Raw genomic sequence first — 21553 nt, 5'->3', positions numbered from 1 at the left:
CACTGTTGTCCGTAGAGTTGCCTTTCAAAAGCCAAATTTATGTATTGGCTGACATGAATACTTGTTTGTGCCTAGATAGTGATGTGTCTGTGGTGCATGGAGGTAACATCATACTACACCACATCACTCCAAGACATCATCTTATATAACAACCTTCCCCTTAGTTTGGTTACGTGTCATCTTGCATGCTCGGTTAAGAAAGCTTGGAGTAGAAGAGACCCGCTAAATCTACAAGGTCAAGGCAGATAGACTCTAAAACGTACAACGCAAAGACATGCAAATGATTTTACGAGAGAAATGTCGATATTTTGTAACTTGTGTGTAGGTCAAATTTCCGTCTGACATACAGGACTTAATATTTCCGGCCGAAGGAATGAGTTTCCTGAACAGTGGTTTTGTCTGCATGCCTCTCCGCGCGCACACGCACACGCAAACACACACACACACACACACACACACACACACACACACACACACACACACACACACACACACACACACACACACACACACACACATTTAACGTAACTAGTGTGCACAGACAGGATGGAATGAAAAATGTAGCGACTCACATTGCACGGTGAGGGTAACGTTGGTGGTGTAAGGGTGCGTCAACAAGTCGCTATTCACTCGGCATTCATAAACAGCTCCGTCCTCCTCGCGGGTCGCCGTCACTTGCTGGCTGACAAACACTCCACCGGAAGCCTTCAGCTGCCTGGCGGGATGGGCGCTCGTCACCAGGCCATTCCTCCTGCCTCGGCTATTAGTCTTGGCTGCGGCTGCGGCAGCCTCCTGATTGAGGGGGCGTCCATGACGGTACCACATGACGCGAGGAGATGGGTTGCCGCCCAATACGTGACATACAAGAATGCGGCTTTCTCCGGCCTTTAGCACTTGGCCTGTCCTGTACTCACTGATTACGGGACGGCCTGGTGGGTCTGTGGGTGTGAGGAACAAGAACAAGACATGAAAACACGAAGGAAAACAGAAGAAATAAAACATGAAACTACCTGACTGTTAGATTTTACATATTAAGATCGAGATCACATGCAGGTTTTATGATAAAAAGGAAGGAAGGACTCACGGAACACGGCGAGTCTAATAGCAGCGACGAGAGGTGGCTGAGAGTACACAATGGCAGGATGGATAGCACGGCAGGAGTACTGGTGGCCATCATCACCGGATTCCGCCCTCAGTACAAGGAAGCTTCTCACGCTGACCATTCTAGTGTTCGTAGACTCTTCAATCATCTCGTAATGATGGCCTGGGGAGCAGAACAGGTGTGAAGGGGGGGAAAAGGCAAAGGAGTGAGGGTGTTTATTGGGAACAGGAGCAGGGAAGGAAATAAAGGAGATACAACAATCAAAATGTCAATCATAGATACCGGTTAAAGACTGGCACACATGCTCTCTCTCTCTCTCTCTCTCTCTCTCTCTCTCTCTCTCTCTCTCTCTCTCTCTCTCTCTCTCTCTCTCTCTCTCTCTCTCTCTCTCTCTCTCTCTCTCTCTCTCTCTCTCTCTCTCTAGGTCTTTAAAGGAACGGTTCAGCAGTTGTTTTGTGAGAACCTCCTGGCGAGAATGTCTCCCTTAAAACGCAGTGGAAACTAGATTCTGATGCTCCAACGTTAAATTGATTTCGTAAACACTCGAGTAGAAAGCCACTTTATTTATAGATAGTTGGAAGTGATGTGAATTAAAATGTTAAGATAGGAATTTCAGCTTGTCACTCAACGCTCTTCGTGTCTCCCAGACAACTTCGATTGCATTGCTCATGTCGCCGACTGTTACATATATTCCGCTGACAAAATGTGAAAGAAATGGACATCACTGGAGTTTCGTTATATCTTGAGGGAACAGGAATAGGAGGTTCAACGTTATAAGTTTGAAGAGAAAAGAAAGGGAGGAGGAGGAAGAAGAGAAGTGGAAGAGGAATAAGATGAAAAGAAAAATAAGGATAGACGTTTTACGTCATGAAATTGAACAGAAAAGGAAGAGAAAGACAGGAATAAAAAAATAAAAGTATAGAGAAAAAGAAGTAATTTATTATTCAGTAATTTATTTACTCATGTATGGGCGTAAAGTGTTCAGGCTCTTTTGGGATTCCGCGAAGAAAAAGAGAGAAAAAAGAGGAAAAGATCTTGAGGGGCATGACATATTCTTCCGTGTTGGTGCACGTTATTCATAGTGGCGGTGGCAGGGCGCTGGCTGGTGCTGGCGAGGTAAAGTTAGCTAAAGGGAAGAGATAGGTATATTTTCAGATTCTCAGACTACACACTGGGTTATTTTTACTCCCCCACCCCTTCTGCTACATAAATTAAATGACCGATTGGGGAGATAGCAGAGGAAAGATATCAAGTCCGACATCTGACTGTTTTTTTTCTTTTCTATCTGGCTCTGCAGTTATTCTTGAACTCATTCCTCATGCGCCCAGCTACGTGGACACCTACACACACACACACACACACACACACACACACACACACACACACACACACACACACACACACACACACACACACACACACACGCCCGGTAGCTCAGTGGTTAGAGCGCTGGCTTCACAAGCCAGAGGACCGGGGTTCGATTCCCCGGCCGGGTGGAGATATTTGGGTGTGTCTCCTTTCACGTGTAGCCCCTGTTCACCTAGCAGTGAGTAGGTACGGGATGTAAATCGAGGAGTTGTGACCTTGTTGTCCCGGTGTGTGGTGTGTGCCTGGTCTCAGGCCTATCCGAAGATCGGAAATAATGAGCTCTGAGCTCGTTCCGTAGGGTAACGTCTGGCTGTCTCGTCAGAGACTGCAGCAGATCAAACAGTGAAACACACACACACACACACACACACACACACACACACACACACACACACACACACACACACACACACACACACGTGACATATCCATATGACATCCATTTGAAAAACTGAAAACCATCTCTCTAACATCTCGGTCTTAATTGTATAACAAAATCTGAAAAAAAAAAAAATTTAAACGACGTATTACTATTCGTGTGATAAATTGACTCGTTGCAGAGGGATGAATTTTGCCTATGTCTTGTGTATATTCGAGGTTGATAAATGTTAATTTTCTATAGAAGTGTATATTCGAGGTTGATAAATGTTAATTTTCTATAGAAGCGAGAGTGGTTTGAAGCTGTCGGTGTAGGAGGTGAGGGTGTAGGCAGCGCGGGAGCGTGGGAGTTCCGGACTTAGGTTTTTGTTGGTGCAGCTGACAGGCACGATAACTTTGCAAAAACAATAGCTGACAGGTGCAGCCTAACTTTTATTCGAGTAATGGAAGAGAACCGTCGCTGCTGATCAGAGGCTGGGTGGCTGCGGAGGGAAACGCGCCGCATGGTCTCTTTCGTTTAGTTTCTTAAAATTGAACGTTCGTTGTTTTCCCTTTCGATCTTACTGCGGTGAGAAGAGAAGGTGCCAAGATCGAGGAAGTGCCGCCACTTAGAATTAATTTCATAGAATCAAAGGAAAAATATTAGTTTTAGATCTCACCGATATCATTATTATTGTTATTGTTATTATTATCATTATTATTATTATCATTATTATTATTATTGTTATTATTATTATTATTATTATTGATGTTATTATTATTATTATTACTATTGCTATCATTATTATTTATACTTATACTTATTATTATTATTGTTATTATTATTATTATTTTTGTTGTTGTTGTTGTTGTTGTTGTTGTTATTGTTATTGTTATCATAGAATTTTACCATCATCATCATCATCATCAGCAGCAGCAGCAGCAGCATTTTTATTATTATTGCCATCTTATTCCTTGCCTGTCATTAAAGTTATTGGGAAGGGAAGGAGCGAGGGAGCAGGGAAAGTTATCTCCAAAATAGAAGGTGCGTTGTCTTGTCTACGCTACCTTTATGAAAGGAATGTTTGTTGTTGTTATTGATAATATCAACAACAACAACAATAACAGACATAGTAATTAAATATTGTGTTATTACTACGCTACATCTGAAAAGAATGTCTGTTGTTGTCGCTTTTGTTGTTGATATGTTATTACTACTATTATAATTTATATCCGGATCACTTATGTGTTAAAACATGCAAAGTTGCGATGGCATGGCAAACCTGACCTCGCAGCAGCACTCACTGGAGCAACACGTAAACACGCTCGCTCTTTCATGTCGCAGAAAGTAAGGAAATGACATGAAAAGTTTCCTCTTGTAAATTTTCCCTCACACTTAACTTGCCTCTTGACTTCGTTGGCGAGGCACTTCCGGAAGAACTATCTCACTATCCTGAATTCCGGCCATTTTTTGTGAGGAAGAGAACAATAAACCAATTTTTTCTCTTACAAATATTTTGTTTTTTGTTGCTGTCCTTTGTCTTCCATTCGAATTCTTATAATGTTAAAGTGGTTTCCAGTTTTTCATTATAGTTTTGATAACTTTGCAGTCAAAATAAAAAAAGATATATTTTTTTTCAATATGTTTGCACCTCCTCTTTCGCCATATTAGAGGCATATTATGAGAAGGCAAGAAAGACGGGCATGCGAAGTTAGTGAGCGGAAGTTTGGCAGGGATGGACCGGATATTGCCAACGTGTCGTGCCTCCAGTGGCGAGGAAATAAAATATTCTTTCCTAACGATACAGCGGCGGAGCAAGAAGACAATTGCAGCTAAAGTGATATAAGTGATGTTTTCTAGAATATGGCGAGAAGTTAAACATATTTCAATACGAACGTAGATTTCTGTTAGGCTTATTTGTGTATTTTGGCAGGGTTATGATTTAAATTCTTAAACGTTTTACATAGTGTTTGATCCGATAGGATTTTGTGGAAAATTATTATCACTTTCTAAGAATGTTTTCACTTTTCTAATGATGCTCTAATGATGGTTCAATTAAAGTTTTACATCATTAACGTAAAGAAATTTTCATGAGAACCCGACTTTTTATCAATGTGGTATTTAAAATGAGTTTTTTTTTTCAAGGGAACACAACATTATCAATAAGGATTTTGATTTATAGCAGAAGGAATTGCAATAGATACGACATTAGTGATTAATGCAATACGTAGCCTGTGATTGCCAACGGTACTGCGATATATGCTGACTACATAGGCTCGTATTGAAATGGATTCTCAACTTTTTGATAATTCTGACAGCCAAAAATGCGTTGCCAAAATGACCTTTGTAAAGTGATCTTTCTATTTACAACGTCACTTCGTAAATACACTTGTAATGGAAAATCCTGTTTCATGTACCACAACAAAGCAATAAAGGTTGGAACTCACATCCTTGTACACACACATCCTAGCTCACCGCCCTCTCCCCTTTCCCCCCAACATTCACAATAATTACATAACTTTTAGGTAATGTAATTAGGTAATGTGGGTAATAGAATAATTGCTTCAGTTTCATGATTTCACCGTGACCTCTATTCCATTTACTCACCTAATTATTATTTTATTATTATTATTATTATTATTATTATTATTATTATTATTATTATCATCATCATCATCATCATCATCATCATCATCATCATTATCATCTTTTTCATTATCATGATCACTATCACCATTGATCATCATCATCATCAGGGAGGCGGTGGCGTAGTGGATAAGGTGGTGAGCGTGGAATTGGGCAGACGTCCACGCGTAGTTTCGAATCCCACCACACACCACTTTGAAGCTATGCCATTTGTCGAGTGGTTTAAAGTTACCTACATGTCACCATGATATCCAAGTTTTAGGTGGTTACACCAAAGATGCGCTTGGGTGGTGATATGGGCCCTAATATGGGTACCACTATAAATAAAATTGCCTGCGCCACTAATGGGCAGAAGCTGAACAACGCTTCCCATATATTGTCTTCAAGCATACCTACAGGAGCTATTGGCCGTAAAAAAAAAAAAATGATAATAATAATCATCATCATCGTTACAATCTCGAGTTTCGCAGATGTATCAGTGAAGGGAACACTTACTGGGGTCGATTCTTAGGGAATTTCTATACCAGGCGACAGTCGGGGCAGGCTTGGCGTCCATCAGCAGGCACTCTAGTTTGAGTTTGGTGCCCTGAGTTACTTCTACCATGGCTCCGTCACCCCACCCCACCATGACGATCTTGCGTGGAGGAACTGTGGGCGGGAAGAGGAAAGGAAATGTCAGTGAGTGTTTACCAGTTTTACAGGAGTTTGAAGACGTCTGCTTGTTAACTGTAAGAATGAACGTATTAGTTTAGGAAGTCTTGTTACCGGTGAGCGCATAGCATATCGACTTCCCTTTCCCTCGCTTGATTTAATTAGAGAATGGCAAGGACGAGGAAGGGAGAAATAGGTAGGCGAGAATTCAGTAAAGCAGAAGCGAGGAAAGGAGTGTGGGATGGATAGACTGAAGAACAGTTGGGAGAGAGAGAGCAAGGATGAGGGAGGATGAGGGAGGGCGAGGGAGGGCGAGGGAGGCTTCAAGCGGTTGTCATGACGACTAGGACAGGAAGTGGGGCACATGTGTAGCTTTAACAATAATTCTTTTTCACTTAAAACTTTCGTGTTTGTGCATGTTCTTCATCAAGTAAACTATTGCTAGGTTTACTTTGACTCTTCAGTGTCGTCGTTCTCTCCTGTTCGTGTGTTATTGTCCTACTCGTCCATGCATCTCATACCGTACCGTCTACATGCCTCGCTCTGTTTTCCTCTTTAAAGAAGCAAATTTGTGTACTGCGCATGTGTAAAGGTCACTGCACTGTATTGTCTTCATTGTTATAATTTTTTTTTTCAATATGGAATAATGCAGGTCACCGTTACTTTTCCCTTACATAACAACAAGAACAATAACAGCTCTTTTATTTATTACAAATTTGACCATCAAAGCAACTGTGTATATTCTAATGGAGCGAGTTGCTGCCACCACCGCCACTACCACCACCACCACCACCTTTGTTGCTTCATTATTCAATTTTTGCTGCTGCGGTGGCTCACAACCCGTCAATTTGATATCAGACAAAACAAGAAACAATGGTCATTAGTTGTCCATTAGGGTCCAGTAAGGGAGAAGTTCGGTGAGTGATGATGTAGAGAACACAAATGATTAGAATGGACAGAAAATCATTATCAGCGGTTCTTATCAGTGGATGGTCACCAGGGATGCTGTGCTGATGCGGATCCCAGCAACGTTCCTTCGCTGCCTCCATTCAGACTGCCAGTCAGGAAAGTGAAGTGTGTGTTATGCTGCTGCTCAATTCTGTGCATGCTTGCGTTCACTAATCCCCCGAGCCTCTTATCGCCGCTCTGTAGTCAGCAACATATTCGTCGACTATCTAACCAGACACTAATGGCAGAGGAATCCTTGGTAGGTTCTACATAATTTACCCATCGCAGTCAGAATGGTACAGTCGTATTGTTAGAAGTTTAAGTGACATCAAATAAATGAGTGTGAGAGCATGTGGCACGAGGCAGGACGTACGAGTGGTCATGATCAATAGTTGTGTTTATTCTGTTCAATTATGTTTAGTGATCTGGATAAAGTTGAAAATATTAACACGAGTGACTGAAATAATTTAGGCTAATCCTTTCTATTAGAGATCAACCAGAGCTTTGATATACACATAGAAATGATACAAGTCCCTAAAGTTTAAGATAGTCTTTCCCATTGAAGGAAACAATGTGTATAATTGTGATGATGTTTGCTAGACTAGCAGGAAAGGAACGGTAGATAGGGCTGGAGAAGTCGTTAGAGAGGACTCCAGACTCTTGGTCTGAAATAGATGGACAACCAATAAAATCTATAGAGAGGGCTGGAGAAGGTTTAGGAGACCATTAACATGCAATTGAATCATGAGGCATAATAACGATAACAGATATTGTCACAGTCGTTTACTTACCCATAACAGAGACGTTGGCACCTGACCAGATAGCCTCGTTGGTCGCCGTCGGTCCAACCTGGCACTCGTACTCGCCTTCATCTTCAAGAGTAGCGCCGCGGATCACCAGGTGGTGCTCGCCGATGGTCTCGTTGCCCACGTACTGATAGCGAGGATAGCCAGGCACGGTGCGGTTGAAGCCTGTCCGGGTGAGAAGTAAATGTTATCATTAAACTGTTGTTGTCGGTTGTGCTGCTGGGGAGTGTGTGGTGGTGAACATCAATGCAAGTCCTGCCTCTGAACTCTTAAGCTCCTTTCACGTAACTCCTTTTAATTCCCAAGCTATCAGTTTTTATCCATATTATTTTGTCTGGAGAATTCTGTCTTTCCAGCCATATACAGAATCAAGAATACTGGAGCATATTCATTACATTTTCACACATTTTTCTCTATCTCTACCCTTGGTAACCTGAAGACAGTTAACGTCATTCCCTCATTGTATTGTCTCTTTCCCAACCCATCCCTTTTTTTATTCAGCTGTTTACCAGACACGTGAAGTGCATGTAAGAAAGAGACTTAGATGGCTTCTGTGGTAGCGCTCGGAGAAAGCAAAGGAGGAAGGAGAAGAAAAGAGAAAAGGAAGAGAAGAGATAGTCAGAAAATTGATGTTGCATTGATAAGAAGCCCCAGGTCACTTCTGCCTGGCAACTAGACTAGAGCTCTTCAGACTCTCTTGTAGGGATATGAGACGACCACGACTTTTAATGAACACGGAAAAAAAATGAAATAACAAAAACATAATGATTAAAATTCTAGTCAGCCAGACATATTTTTTGAAGTATACGACATTAGTGGTTTACGGGCGAAGATTAGCTTTATAGGGAACGGTCCACCACTGGTGACAAATAGGGTGATTCAAAAGGCTAGAGCATTTCATACTCTTCTGTCATATTTCGTCATTATTGTTTTCATAAGCTGTAAGTTGTCTAATTATCGATGATCAGTAATCTCTTCAGACTTCGCTATCCCTATTCTGTGGACAATGATCATTATTCTTTTTAAAGTTGTCAAAAGAGATTGTCCGTCACACTCATGGTTTCTTTAGAGATGTTCTATTGTAAGGTCAGCACTTCAGAGTTGCTAGAAAGTAAGATGCTTGTGCAATCAATGATGTAAGATCAAATACTAAATATTTTTGTGCTGATCTTGAGTAGTGCTGGTGGGGTTTCTCGGCGCAGAATTTAGTGCACTGATACGAAACACTTCCAAATCCCATTTTTTTTTTTTAATTTGCCAAATGTCACTTTTTTTTTCTTTGTATCATTCTTGGGAAATTAATTTGCTAAAGTGCACTTCATATGATAAAACGAGGAGTGAGCAAGCATTTGTGTGAAAACAGTGAGTAGATATTCTTAAACTAATACTGAATCGTACTGCCGGAATTCTCCGTAGTCAAGTTAAAGATTTCATTTTTTAAGGACCACACATGCGCAGAATTGCAAACTTTAATGGACGCAATACTACACTCAGCACTAGTATTTCCTACTAAGTTAGAGAGAGAGAGAGAGAGAGAGAGAGAGAGAGAGAGAGAGAGAGAGAGAGAGAGAGAGAGAGAGAGAGAGAGAAACTACTGCTTGCCTGCGAGATTGATTTTGCCTTCAAAAGGCATTAGGAGTGACCGAGGAGAAACATCGCCTGTTAACATTTATTTTTGAGGCCTCGAGACACGCTTGTGACTGTGAAAGTGACCAGTAAAGTGAATGTATGCTTGTGTACGTCTAGTCTGGTTTACTATCCTTTAACAGAAATGTCAGCCTGATGAAAATATGTAGTTAAAAGAAGGTAAAAAATAAAGCCATGAATAGAGTCGCAGCAGCCCGTCATGACCTCTATCAAAGTCAATGGTTTGCTGCAGTTGCTATTCATAGTCTGCATGATTCCAGTCTTAGCTGCAATCAAACTATTTGATCATGTGATGTGCGGATCTAATCAGACCTGCGAGCTTGCTGATTGGACGAGGACACTAATCAAGTGCTCACCAGTCTCCCGTATACATGCAGGCAGTGCTGCCTTATGAAAAGTTAATTTCTTTCCTGCTGGAGCCGTCATTAAAATTTAATTGTAATGAATCACTGCTGGGAGTATTTTCTTTTGCTCTCGAAAAGTGTTACTGCAGGATGATTCAGAGTGATCGTAATAATGTAAATATAATGTAGTATTGTTTAATTGCTGTCACACTACTAAAGTATATAGAATGTGTGTGTGTGTGTGTGTGTGTGTGTGTGTGTGTGTGTGTGTGTGTGACAGGAGTGGTTCTAAGGGCTTTCCGCTTTAATATGTTGGACTTATATATATATATATATATATATATATATATATATATATATATATATATATATATATATATATATATATATATAGAGAGAGAGAGAGAGAGAGAGAGAGAGAGAGAGAGAGATGGGTAGATAGATAGATGAACAGAATGATCAATAAAGGTAGAGAAAACTGATAAATCTCCACACATCGTAATCTCTACGTCAATCATTGTTCCATAATACTTGTCCCCTGGCGTGACGTTATCACGTTCTCAGAGAAGTCATGTTCCAGTGATAACGTAATAAGGCGTCTTAACAAATCATCTTAAAGGACTTGATATTATTCGTCATACGTTACTGTGTTTTCCACGGGATCACAACAGGAGCCATACACACGACTTCCAAGAAAGAAGAATGATTCTCTCTCTCTCTCTCTCTCTCTCTCTCTCTCTCTCTCTCTCTCTCTCTCTCTCTCTCTCTCTCTCTCTCTCTCTCTCTCTCTCTCTCTCTCTCTCTCTCTCTCCCTCATTTAACCACGCCGTCGTAAGACTTCGAGAAATGACTAGGAGACATATACAAAATTATAAAGTTTCTACTTAAGTTGTACATTTATCAAATTTGTTCGAGTTGTATCTGCTTTACTTCGAATGTCGCATCAAATTTTGTTTCAAAGTTTTGATATATCTTATGTTTCAGAAATTAATTTATTTTATGATCTTCCTTGAAGCAGCAGAAGACACAGGGTTCAGGTGACAGGCGTGAAGTGTTGTGATTTGAGGCCATCATAGTGATGAGGAGGAGGAGGAGGAGGAGGAGGAGGAGGAGGAGGAGGAGGAGGAGGAGGAGGAGGAGGAGGAGGAGGAGATAAAGGAGCGGAGGGTGAATAGGGATAAAAAGAGGAGGAGGAGGAGAAGAGGGGAGATAAAAGAGCGGAGGGAGGTGAATAAGGAGAGGAGGAGGAGGAGGAGGAGGAGGAGGAGGAGGAGGAGGAGGAGGAGGAGGTGGAGGAGGAGGAGAAGGAAGACGACGACGACGACGACGACGACGATGACGAGAAAAGGTGGAAGAGAAGCAGAAAGAAAAGGAAGTAATAAGGAGAAAGTATTTTCCGAAATGCTGATAACTATAGATTTGAAAGAATACAGACAATCTTAAATTTCTACTTTTGCTCAAAGTGATGTAGGTGTTAGAGAAAGTTTTGTGAACTTCATCATGTTATCTCGCTGTGAAATTGAAACCCTCTTGCATACTATTGTGAAAGGAATGTTAAGTATTCTTTAGTTGGAAATAATTATTCTAAGTTTTTTTTTATTGAGAGTAAAAGGCATAAGCCGCAAAAAGCTTGAGATATATAAGCATTCGTGGAAGATATTATGCATGGAGAATAAAATACAAATAATAACTTCTGACGCAAATATTTCTAAAGAAATTCTTCAGTTTAACCGGGGTTTATCTCTTCCTTTCATTTTCATTTCAGCTGGACGCAAGTAATTCGTGAAGAATTTTTAGAGGATCTAAAAAAAGTGGACCAGCTTTTTTGTGGCAGGAAAGCTAAAAAAGAAAGAAAGAAGGGAAAAAACGCACGATGAATCCTGAAATAGATGGGCTACATTACCCGACCTGAACATCTAGTCAAAACTTGGAAAAAAAAACGGGAGAAAAGAAAAGGAGAAAGTAAATAGTGGGGATCATCATGATAAGAGTCTTGTGGAGGAAGTTACTTAATTTAGGAAATTTAAAGGACATAAGAGCAGTTTGATGAACCACGTACAAGGAAAAAATATAAATACTTAATATAATGACGAAAAGGAAGAGGGAGAGTAAATGAGGGAAAGTGTCTCATTGTTTAGCACTTAAGAAATATATCACCAAGGGATTTTATGTCTTTTTACTTTGTGTCAGTCTGGCGTGGATGTTTTACTATTTTCATGTGCTTTCTGTTTTACGCAGGATCACATTCCGAAAAACTTCTGCATCGTGACGATTACTTTTAACAAGCTTTCGTTATTTTGGTTTTCAAGAGTATTTCCATTCTACACTATCAATGTCTGAACACTATCTCTGTGGCTTTGAATTCAATCCTCATCGCGTCAGATCATTTCACCATATCACTTCAAATCATCTTTGCTTTCACATTTTACACAGTTCTCACATTTTAGTCGTCTATTAGTAACGTTTAAGTTTTATTGTTTGATATCAATGGTCTCTTCTTCCTTACAGGTTGTTGGTCGCAGGTTGACGCCCTTTTGCCGCTAGAGAAAGACGGTTTCATGTCAAAATTTACCCAGATGACGCCACTGTGCAAATATTGTATCGAGATGAGAACATCAAAACGTCTTCCAGGTATTTTGTTTATTTCTGTTTGGAAATGTATTGACAAATTATTAGTACTCTTGCTATGTTGTTTGTGTAATACTGCAAGTCATAATGGGAATGGAGCAAATAAACAAAAGTAATAATTAGTGAGTGAGATCGGAGTACCAAAACTAACTCCATGTGTTAAATGCCTAGCACCGTGTTTTATACTGATTATTTATAAATTTTATCAACATCTGTACCAAATGTGTCATGGTCTCTTCACTCACTTATTACTCTTGTTTACTTGTCTAATTTCTATCCCACCATATTCCACAGACAATAAAACTATATGTCAAAAAAGTGTGTACTAATGATTTTACTACTTAAAACATAATATATGAATATGATACACAGTGCACGAATTTTTCAAAGGCTCCCGGAAGAGTGCATGAACTTAACGTTGGGAACCTCTGAAATATATGAATGTAAAACATGTATTAGGACTTTTACACACACACACACACACACACACACACACACACACACACACACACACACACACACACACACACACACACACACACACACACACACACACACACACACACCGCGTAGTGTAGTGGTTAGCACGCTCGACTCACAATCGAGAGGCCCGGGTTCGAGTCCCGGTAAGCGGCGAGGCAAATGGGCAGGCCTCTTAATGTGTGGCCCCTGTTCACCTAGCAGTAAATAGGTACAGGATGTAAATCGAGGGGTTGTGGCCTTGCTTTCCCGGTATGTGTTGTGTGTTGATGTGATCTCAGTCCTACCCGAAGATCGGTCTATGAGCTCTGAGCTCGCTCCATAATGGGGAAGACTGGCTGGGTGACCAGGAGGCTACCGGGGTGAATTACACACACACACACACACACACACACACACACACACACACACACACACACACACACACACACACACACACACACACACACACACGGCCCGGTAGCTCAGTGGTTAGAGCGCTGGCTTCACAAGCCAGAGGACCGGGGTTCGATTCCCCGACCGGGTGGAGATATTTGGGTGTGTCTCCTTTGATGTGTAGCCCCTGTTCACCTAGCAGTGAGTAGGTACGGGATGTAAATCGAGGAGTTGTGACCTTGTTGTCCCGGTGTGTGGTGTGTGCCTGGTCTCAGGCCTATCCGAAGATCGGAAATAATGAGCTCTGAGTTCGTTCCGTAGGGTAACGTCTGGCTGTCTCGTCAGAGACTGCAGCAGATCAAACAGTGAATTACACATACGCGCGCGTGTTGGAACAAGTTTTGCTGTTGTGTTACCATTCCTCTGCCCCATTTCCATCCTTACATTTCAAGAGTATAACTCCATATGTAAAGTTTTGCAGTGGTAATTTATTAGTCATGTCTATTCCATTCTGTTCTGAATACTCCTTGTTCAGGATGGTTTATAGCGTCGTGAGTGTTCATCTTTTGATATGTGGTTCTTCAGTTCTTGTTTTTAATGTTTAGTTAGTAAAATTTTGCTAAGGTAACTTTCGAACTTAACCTATTCCTTTCTGTCATGTTTATTACCTATTTAGGATTATTTTTCGTGTCTGGGAGCAGTGATGTATTGATCCGTGTGTGTGTGTGTGTGTGTGTGTGTGTGTGTGTGTGTGTGTGTGTGTGTGTGTGTGTGTGTGTGTGTGTGTGTGCGTGCGCGCGCGCGAACAGTTCATAACTATACTGGATTTGCTACCCTGTCACATCTCAGCCCTTGCTTTTACTATCCTATGTTTCCTACTAATGATTAAACAGTAAAACTTATCCTAAATAGACTAGTAGCAACCAAATATTAATTCTGACTCAGTTTGTTCTTCATTGGTGTTTCTTTTTGTTCCCTCGACACCATTGTTACCGAGACTAGGACGGTAACGGCGAGGATAAAAAAGAAAGGAGAGAATCTTCAGGAATAGCACTAGTGAGAGGAGACATCTTCATGAGCCATTAAAGAGTTTAAAAACTAGACTACCATTGTGTGTTTCTAGGAAGGGCCTCATGCACACTTGTTTTGATACAACTGTTTGATCTCTCATCGCCTTTTGTTGTTCCATCCTGGAAGTTTAACGTAGGCATTGTGACTTGGGTAGAAAGAAAGGATGAGAAAAGCAAAGATAAAATAGAAAACTTGAATATTTTATCTCAGGATTCTTTATATCTCCCTAAAAAGGATTAGCCTCAAAGTGATTTTTCCTCTTCTTCCGCTCCTGTTATCCTCATCTTTTATTGTTTCCCTTCTTTCCTTCCTTTAGCTTCCGTTGCGTTTTTCCTCTAATCCCCCTCAGCCGAGTCTCTTCCGCCAGCTAGCTCTCATCCCTTCCTCTCCCCTTACGTCCTTTCAGAGACCCCTCGTCGATCCCGTCAGGTTTTTCTGGTGAGTTCAGGTTTTAGTTTTTTCAGTAATGCTTTCCCTCCAACATCCTAAATCTCGTCCATTGTCAAAAGACCCACTGTTTCTTTTTCTCTTCTGAAAACGCAGAAGCTTAACTACCGCTTAGTTTATTTTCCGTATTTATTATCCATTTCCTAACAGTAAACAGTAAAGCGAAGGACAATTAGCAGAAATTTTTTATATATATTTATATATATATATATATATATATATATATATATATATATATATATATATATATATATAAAGAACACTCAGGATAATTACAAATGTTGAAAAAAAAACAAGATAATAAAAAGAAAAAAAAGTTACGTGAATGTAAAGATGTTGTACTACACTTGATTAATTGAGATTGCTTTAGTGCAATATATATATATATATATATATATATATATATATATATATATATATATATATATATATATATATATATATATATATATATATATATATATATATATATATATATATATATATATATATATATATATATATATATATATATATATATATATATATATATATATATATATATATATATATATATATATATATATATATATATATATATATATATATATATATATATATATATATATATATATATATATATATATATATATATATATATATATATATATATATATATATATATATATATATATATATATATATATATATATATATATATATATATATATATATATATATATATATATATATATATATATATATATATATATATATATATATATATATATATATATATATATATATATATATATATATATATATATATACACACACACACACACACACACACACACACACACACACACACACACACACACACACACACACACACACGTGTAATCTCCTCACAACAAAAAGAAGAGGAAGCGAAATAAACCATGAAGAGTTCGTTTCGTTTCCTCGGCTGCAGTTCCAGAGATGACAGTTACATGAAATTTTTTCTCATGCTCCTTCTTATCTCTTAAAAGGAAGGCGTCTCTCTCTCTCTCTCTCTCTCTCTCTCTCTCTCTCTCTCTCTCTCTCTCTCTCTCTCTCTCTCTCTCTCTCTCTCTCTCTCTCTCTCTCTCTCTCTCTCTCTCTCAGAATGAAAGATAACTGAATCGATGATGAGCTATACAGGCAGGAAAACACGACTGACTCAGCTCCTGTATAACACATCCAGATGTAAGCAAACAGGTCAGTACTCACCCAGAGCGAAGCCGTCCTTGGTCCACTGTGCCTTGCCCTGCTGGTGGTCCACGATGCAACATAAGTACACGTTCTCCCCCATTCGCACTTGGGTGTTTTCGGGACGCACTCGGAACGTCTGCTTTACTTCCTGGAGTTCCTGGCTCTGGGTTTTGGTCTCGGTCTGGGTCTGCGTCTGGGTTTGTATTTCCGTCTGGGTTTGGATCTCGTCCTCCTTCTCAGGTTCAGGTTCGATAACTTTTTCAACCTCCTTTATTACTTCTTCCGCCTCTAGCACCGTTTCCGGTAACATAGCTAGAACAAAAAGAGAAGGTATTTGTTAGGTACACGGTAGACATCTCGTGATATTGACAGGTGATGTAGAAAGGCAAATTTATCAAGGTAAACACCTCCTTCCTTCCATTTACCATCTGCAAAAAGTCAGAAGTATAATCTATTGTATTCACTTCCACTATGTTTTTCATCTTCTAAGTTCTTAAATACCTTGAGTTACAGGCAGTCTCCTTACAAAACCTGACACCTTATTAATGCATAGCAAATCAGAAGACTTAGACTGACTGAAAAAGAGCTAGAGAAAGGGAGTGCGGTATGTTACATGAATTCTGCCGACTGCACTCATCCTTACGATTCTGTGATGCTTAAGATTTCCGAGCATAGAGGTTCTTAAAAAATGTGTTCTTTCTGTTTTATTTTCTTCTAATGAACAAAGGAAAGAGACTAAGACCAAAACTTGATTCGGGAAAATGGTCTAGGTACTTATCTTTGCCAAGAAAGGAAAAGGAAACAATTCTGGTGAAATATTTCTTATTGTACGTTCCTTCGTCTCCTTTCCTCTGGCCTTGGTATGTGATGAGATCCTCCATCACCTCGCTCACTCATACCGTAAGACTTCCTGTTCCTTTTGAAAATATCTTCATAGTGGATATATATATATTTTTTTTTGTACAAAACTTCGAGAATGAGTATGATATTATTTGTCTTTAAAACTCCACGGAAATACTGCACTGCTCAAAAGAATACTGTAATCATCAGGAATCGTATTGATAATTATATCAGAAGTCATGTGGAGAGTATGTTCCCGAGAATGCTAAGGAAATACATCTCTTTAAAAAAAAAAAAAAACCCACACATTTCCGTCCTTTAAAAAAAAAAAGATAAAAAAGGAAGAATCGTATTGGAAATTAAGTATAAAACTGTCGGTTACGTGTTATGTATCGACGTAACTGCGTAGATCGAGTGTGCTTCATCAAGTTGTGTGTGTGTGTGTGTGTGTGTGTGTGTGTGTGTGTGTGTGTGTGTGTGTGTGTGTGTGTGTGTGTTTCAGAAAATATGCATTTCCAATTTTCTTTTCCATTGTTTTCGATAAAAAGAATATTGATTAAGCAGAAAAAATGCTTTATTGATATCAATTTTTTTAGAATCAAATATTCATGTGTAGACCATTGTGAGAGTGTATTGTGAATTCAAGCATTGTATCAACTGACATCAGCGAGACATTAGTGAACAACTCGGGTGATAAACACATAGATAGATAGATGGATAGATGGTCACTTCTTAGGTATATACAGTAGGTGGTCCGCCAGAGAGAGAGAGAGAGAGAGAGAGAGAGAGAGAGAGAGAGAGAGAGAGAGAGAGAGAGAGAGAGAGAGAGAGAGAGAGAGAGAGAGCGCATTATGGAAGTAAAGATTATACAGGAAGTATGCGCATTATCACAAAGGTTTTCTTTCCCTCCAGAAACATATATGAAAATACATATATGCGACTAATCCTATGTAATCTTACATAACAAATTAAAAACGCAATAATGAGTAGAAATCTGATATACGGGGAATGATTTAAAACAATGTACTGGTCATATACTAAATCAAATGACCAGTCCTCAAAACGAACACGAGGCATTAGGAGTCAAAATGTTCCCAGCCCATCCTTTCACTGAATGCACTATTACTATTTGAGAAATGAAAGGCTCAAGCTACCCATGAACTGCAGGCAAGCCGATTACATGGCAGTGCTGTGGTGGGTGGGGCTTACTCCTATACCCTCCGTGGCATAGTATTGATTAGCGACCCGCAGCTCATCTCAACGCACGAGTACCCATTTCAAGTGTAAAGGAAAGTGTTCGCGTGTGTGTTGGGCATTCATGCCTTTTAAGACACTCAGATGTATATTAGTCTCCCTTTTATTTTAATTTTTCCTGTTCAGTTTCCTGTGGTTATCTTTTTGAGGAGAGTCAGTTTGAGCTGACTGTTTTTTCTTTTCTAAACTTACTACATATTTTTGTGCGTGTTATTCGGTATTTTTACTCTTTTAGGAACATTCGTATCTAAATTTGGGTATGTTTTTTTTTTTTCATTTCTTGTAACATTTTTGTGAACAAGCATTTTCAACTAGCTTTTCTCGCTCTCTTTTCCTGATTTTTTATGCTTTTCTTTTTTTTTTTTAGATATTTTTACTGTTTCCGACACTTTCGGATCAAAGTTTGCTATGTTTTTTTCTTTTCGTTTCCTATGGTATATTTTTAGTGGATAGGAATTTTGAACTAGTTTTTTCTCTTCTTTACTTTATTAGTTTTTGTACCGTTGGTCAGACTTCATGGCACGTAAAAGAAAGAAATAAAGAAGTGAAAAAGAAAGAGAGAAAGAATGAATGAAAGAGAGAAAGAAATGGAAAAGATACCCAATCAATCAAGATGTCTGGTGAAATAACACACACACACACACACACACACACACACACACACACACACACACACACACACACACACACACACACACACACACACCACACCATTTCCTACGTTTCTTTATCCCTCTTAATGTTACAGAGAACCAGTCCCTACTGAGTTAAAGAAGCAGAAGTGGCTGATTGGAGAGACACTTACTGGAATTACTGACGGAAGAGATGTGATGTATAAAGTCAGTGATGAAAAGTTATTTAATTAGGATGAATGGACGGGTAATATAAACCCGCCGAAGAGATTAGACTGAATACGTTTTTCCAGTAACGTGTTGAAGTATCTTTAATGTTACGGATGACTCACAGTAATGTACTTTTTACTTGTCGAAGAGATTGGCCAAGGACACAAAAAAAGGAAATAGTATATTCTCCTTACCACTCTTAGATTTTAAAGAAAGAGATGGGAATTGAGCAATAGACGAAATCATTTTCAGATGTAATGATAGGAAAAAGTGTTTCAGATGGATGAAAGAAAGACCAACACTGAATTGAGTATTATTTACCGACTCTAGTGATTAATGTTTAAGATGGATGAAAGGCGCAAAGACGACTTGGAAAACCAGTGCCATCTTCTCAAGGACAGCTTCCAGGAAAGAGGCGAGTGTAGGATATATTTCTGCCTCATGACTCTTTTTCTCTTTGAACATTTTTCCCCTGACTTGTTTGCTGTCAAATACCAGTGGATAAAATATCCACCGAGGAAAATATTTAGAGGGAAATCTGTCCTGAGCGAGTCTATAAAGGGAAACAATATCAGTAAGTGAAATATGTGCTGCATTTCCTATTATTTTCTCTCTCAACTATAACCCTCGTGACTTTCTTGCTCAATCATGCGATTAAATTTTCTGATAGTTATTCCAGAAATAGATTTAACTCTATCTACTGGTATAATCCCTCAAACGTGCTGTCATTTCTTCAAATACATAATTCTAAAGTTAATGTTTTCATTCTGAATAAACTTTAATTAAAGATTGATTAATTAATAAGAATGATGTGTAAAAAACACAACTACCATATTCTTTATTCACTACTGCTATTGATTTTCTTTTTCAGTACAAAATTATCACAAAATATGACACCCCTCGGAGAAGGTGTTTTCAATATTTGTCATGGAAGGTAAGGGTAGCACACTTAGCCTTCATCATTATTGGAACAAGGTAGATCAGTGAGAGGTTGGTTGGCCCAGCAGGGATAAATGAGGAGTACTTGAGGAGGATGTTGAAAGACTCACCAGGCGGAAGGAGAGGAAGAACAGAGAAGGCAGATAGGTGACACGGAAGTGGTTTGGCCTTGCAGAGATAGTAAAGTAGCTGGAGATGTACACACCAAGCAGGAAGAGAGGGAGACCAAAGAGAAAATTCGTGGATGCATTGAAGGAAGGCATGCCAGTGAGTGTAACAGGAGACTCAATGACAGAGTGGAGTGGACTTTGTGATCTCCACTCTGGCGAGGAGTGGAAGGAGGAAGTGTTGGGGTTTGATGTAATGATCACTTAACACTACCAGAGAATAGCTTCTACCATATTTCATTTACCGAAGGCTCCAGCATTGCTTCCCATTTGCAAGCTACAATATATCCACGCTGTATGTTTTACCGGAATTGTGAAGGTTTCATTTAGGTTGTCATAGTTGCATTCCTTTACAACATACAACTATATTGCAACTTTTCTAATCTGATCTGTGTTGCTGGAGGTATACAGTATGGTATAGCGCGTTTTTTTTTCTTCTCAGTAGCCTACATACTCGAGATTAGAATCTACATTTTTTTTTTCTTCTCGTCTGTCATTCAAATAATTATTATGATAATAATAATAATATTAATGATAATAATATTTATTTCATCAACAGGGAAGGCTGAGATAGTCACATTTGACGAAGAAAGCCTAGTCGCAATTACCAGAGTGAAAGGAAAACCTGCAAATGAAAGGTTACTCTGTCTCCCAGGGAAAGGTGCCAGTTCGATAAGTTTAGAGCAGGAGGTGGACTGAATGAGACTAAAGGTTATTACGAGTACTTGGGAGGAAGGAAGAACTTGTTTTTTCGGTTGCTGTGTAGGTTGTTGTTCTTTTTCTTACCATTATTATATTATCTGATTTTTTTTCATCTCTTCTTTTAGTTTTTGTCTTCGTGTTTTATTGTTTTATTTTTGTTTGTTTGTTACTGTACTTATTGTTGATTTGTTTTTATTGTTGTTAATGGTGCTATAGTGTCATCATTATTGTTGTTATCATCGTAATCATCATTATCATCATCATGCTCATCACCGTTCTGTATCTAAGCAAGTAGATAACCAAGAGGAAACCAGAGCTGAAATTAATGAATAAAGAATTGGGGTGTAAAATATTCTCTTCCTACGGTGCTGGAGGCTAAATGAGCAACCTTGGCACTTAAAATAAAAGCAAAACATAATATTTGAATTCACATATACAAGTTTCATGCGGGAGGTGGCGATTATCTATATTACTTAACACATGAGCTTTAGCAGTGAGGCGTTGGTAAGTTGCCGCCCCCGCCGCACCTGACCTTAACTGCCGGCAAGGATTGACATTTCACGCCTTGTACTGCGCACGCCGCCCTCGAGTTTAGAGTATGTCGATGAAAAGAGAGGAGCACGTCCTATGAGCAACACTTTTGCTGTGAGCTCGTGATGTCTGATTTGTTTTCCAGAATAATGTCTCACTTAGCACTTCAGATTCGTATTATTGTTTTCTTTACGT

The 21553-nt window shown here is 39.2% G+C and overlaps 2 protein-coding genes across 8 annotated transcripts in view; one reads left to right on the top strand and one right to left on the bottom strand.

Moving 5' to 3' along the window:
- Nucleotides 1-21553, top strand: part of LOC123520758 — a 229645-nt gene that overhangs the window by 32372 nt on the left and 175720 nt on the right. For 5 of the 7 annotated variants that reach the window (XR_006679362.1, XR_006679360.1, XR_006679365.1 and 2 more), the window contains exon 2: nt 12379-12501. The gene's annotated coding sequence lies outside the window, so the exon portion shown is untranslated. Of the gene's footprint in view, nt 1-7873; nt 8053-12378; nt 12502-18925; nt 19321-21553 lie in introns of those variants that run through there. The other 2 variants (XR_006679364.1, XR_006679361.1) reach the window with 2 other exon arrangements.
- Nucleotides 1-21553, bottom strand: part of LOC123520757 (nephrin-like) — a 77081-nt gene that overhangs the window by 29365 nt on the left and 26163 nt on the right. The window contains exons 3-7 of the mRNA XM_045283320.1: nt 16102-16395; nt 7865-8044; nt 5970-6122; nt 1085-1264; nt 573-938 (exon numbers count right to left, since the gene is read on the bottom strand). Of these exons, the coding sequence (XP_045139255.1) occupies nt 573-938; nt 1085-1264; nt 5970-6122; nt 7865-8044; nt 16102-16395 (1173 nt within the window). The remainder of the gene's footprint in view (nt 1-572; nt 939-1084; nt 1265-5969; nt 6123-7864; nt 8045-16101; nt 16396-21553) is intronic.

Source organism: Portunus trituberculatus, chromosome 47 (assembly GCF_017591435.1).
Source record: "Portunus trituberculatus isolate SZX2019 chromosome 47, ASM1759143v1, whole genome shotgun sequence".
Classification (NCBI taxonomy): Eukaryota; Metazoa; Arthropoda; class Malacostraca; order Decapoda; family Portunidae; genus Portunus; species Portunus trituberculatus.
Note: the sequence above shows the minus strand (reverse complement) of the source record. Positions and strands in the feature narration are given on the sequence as shown.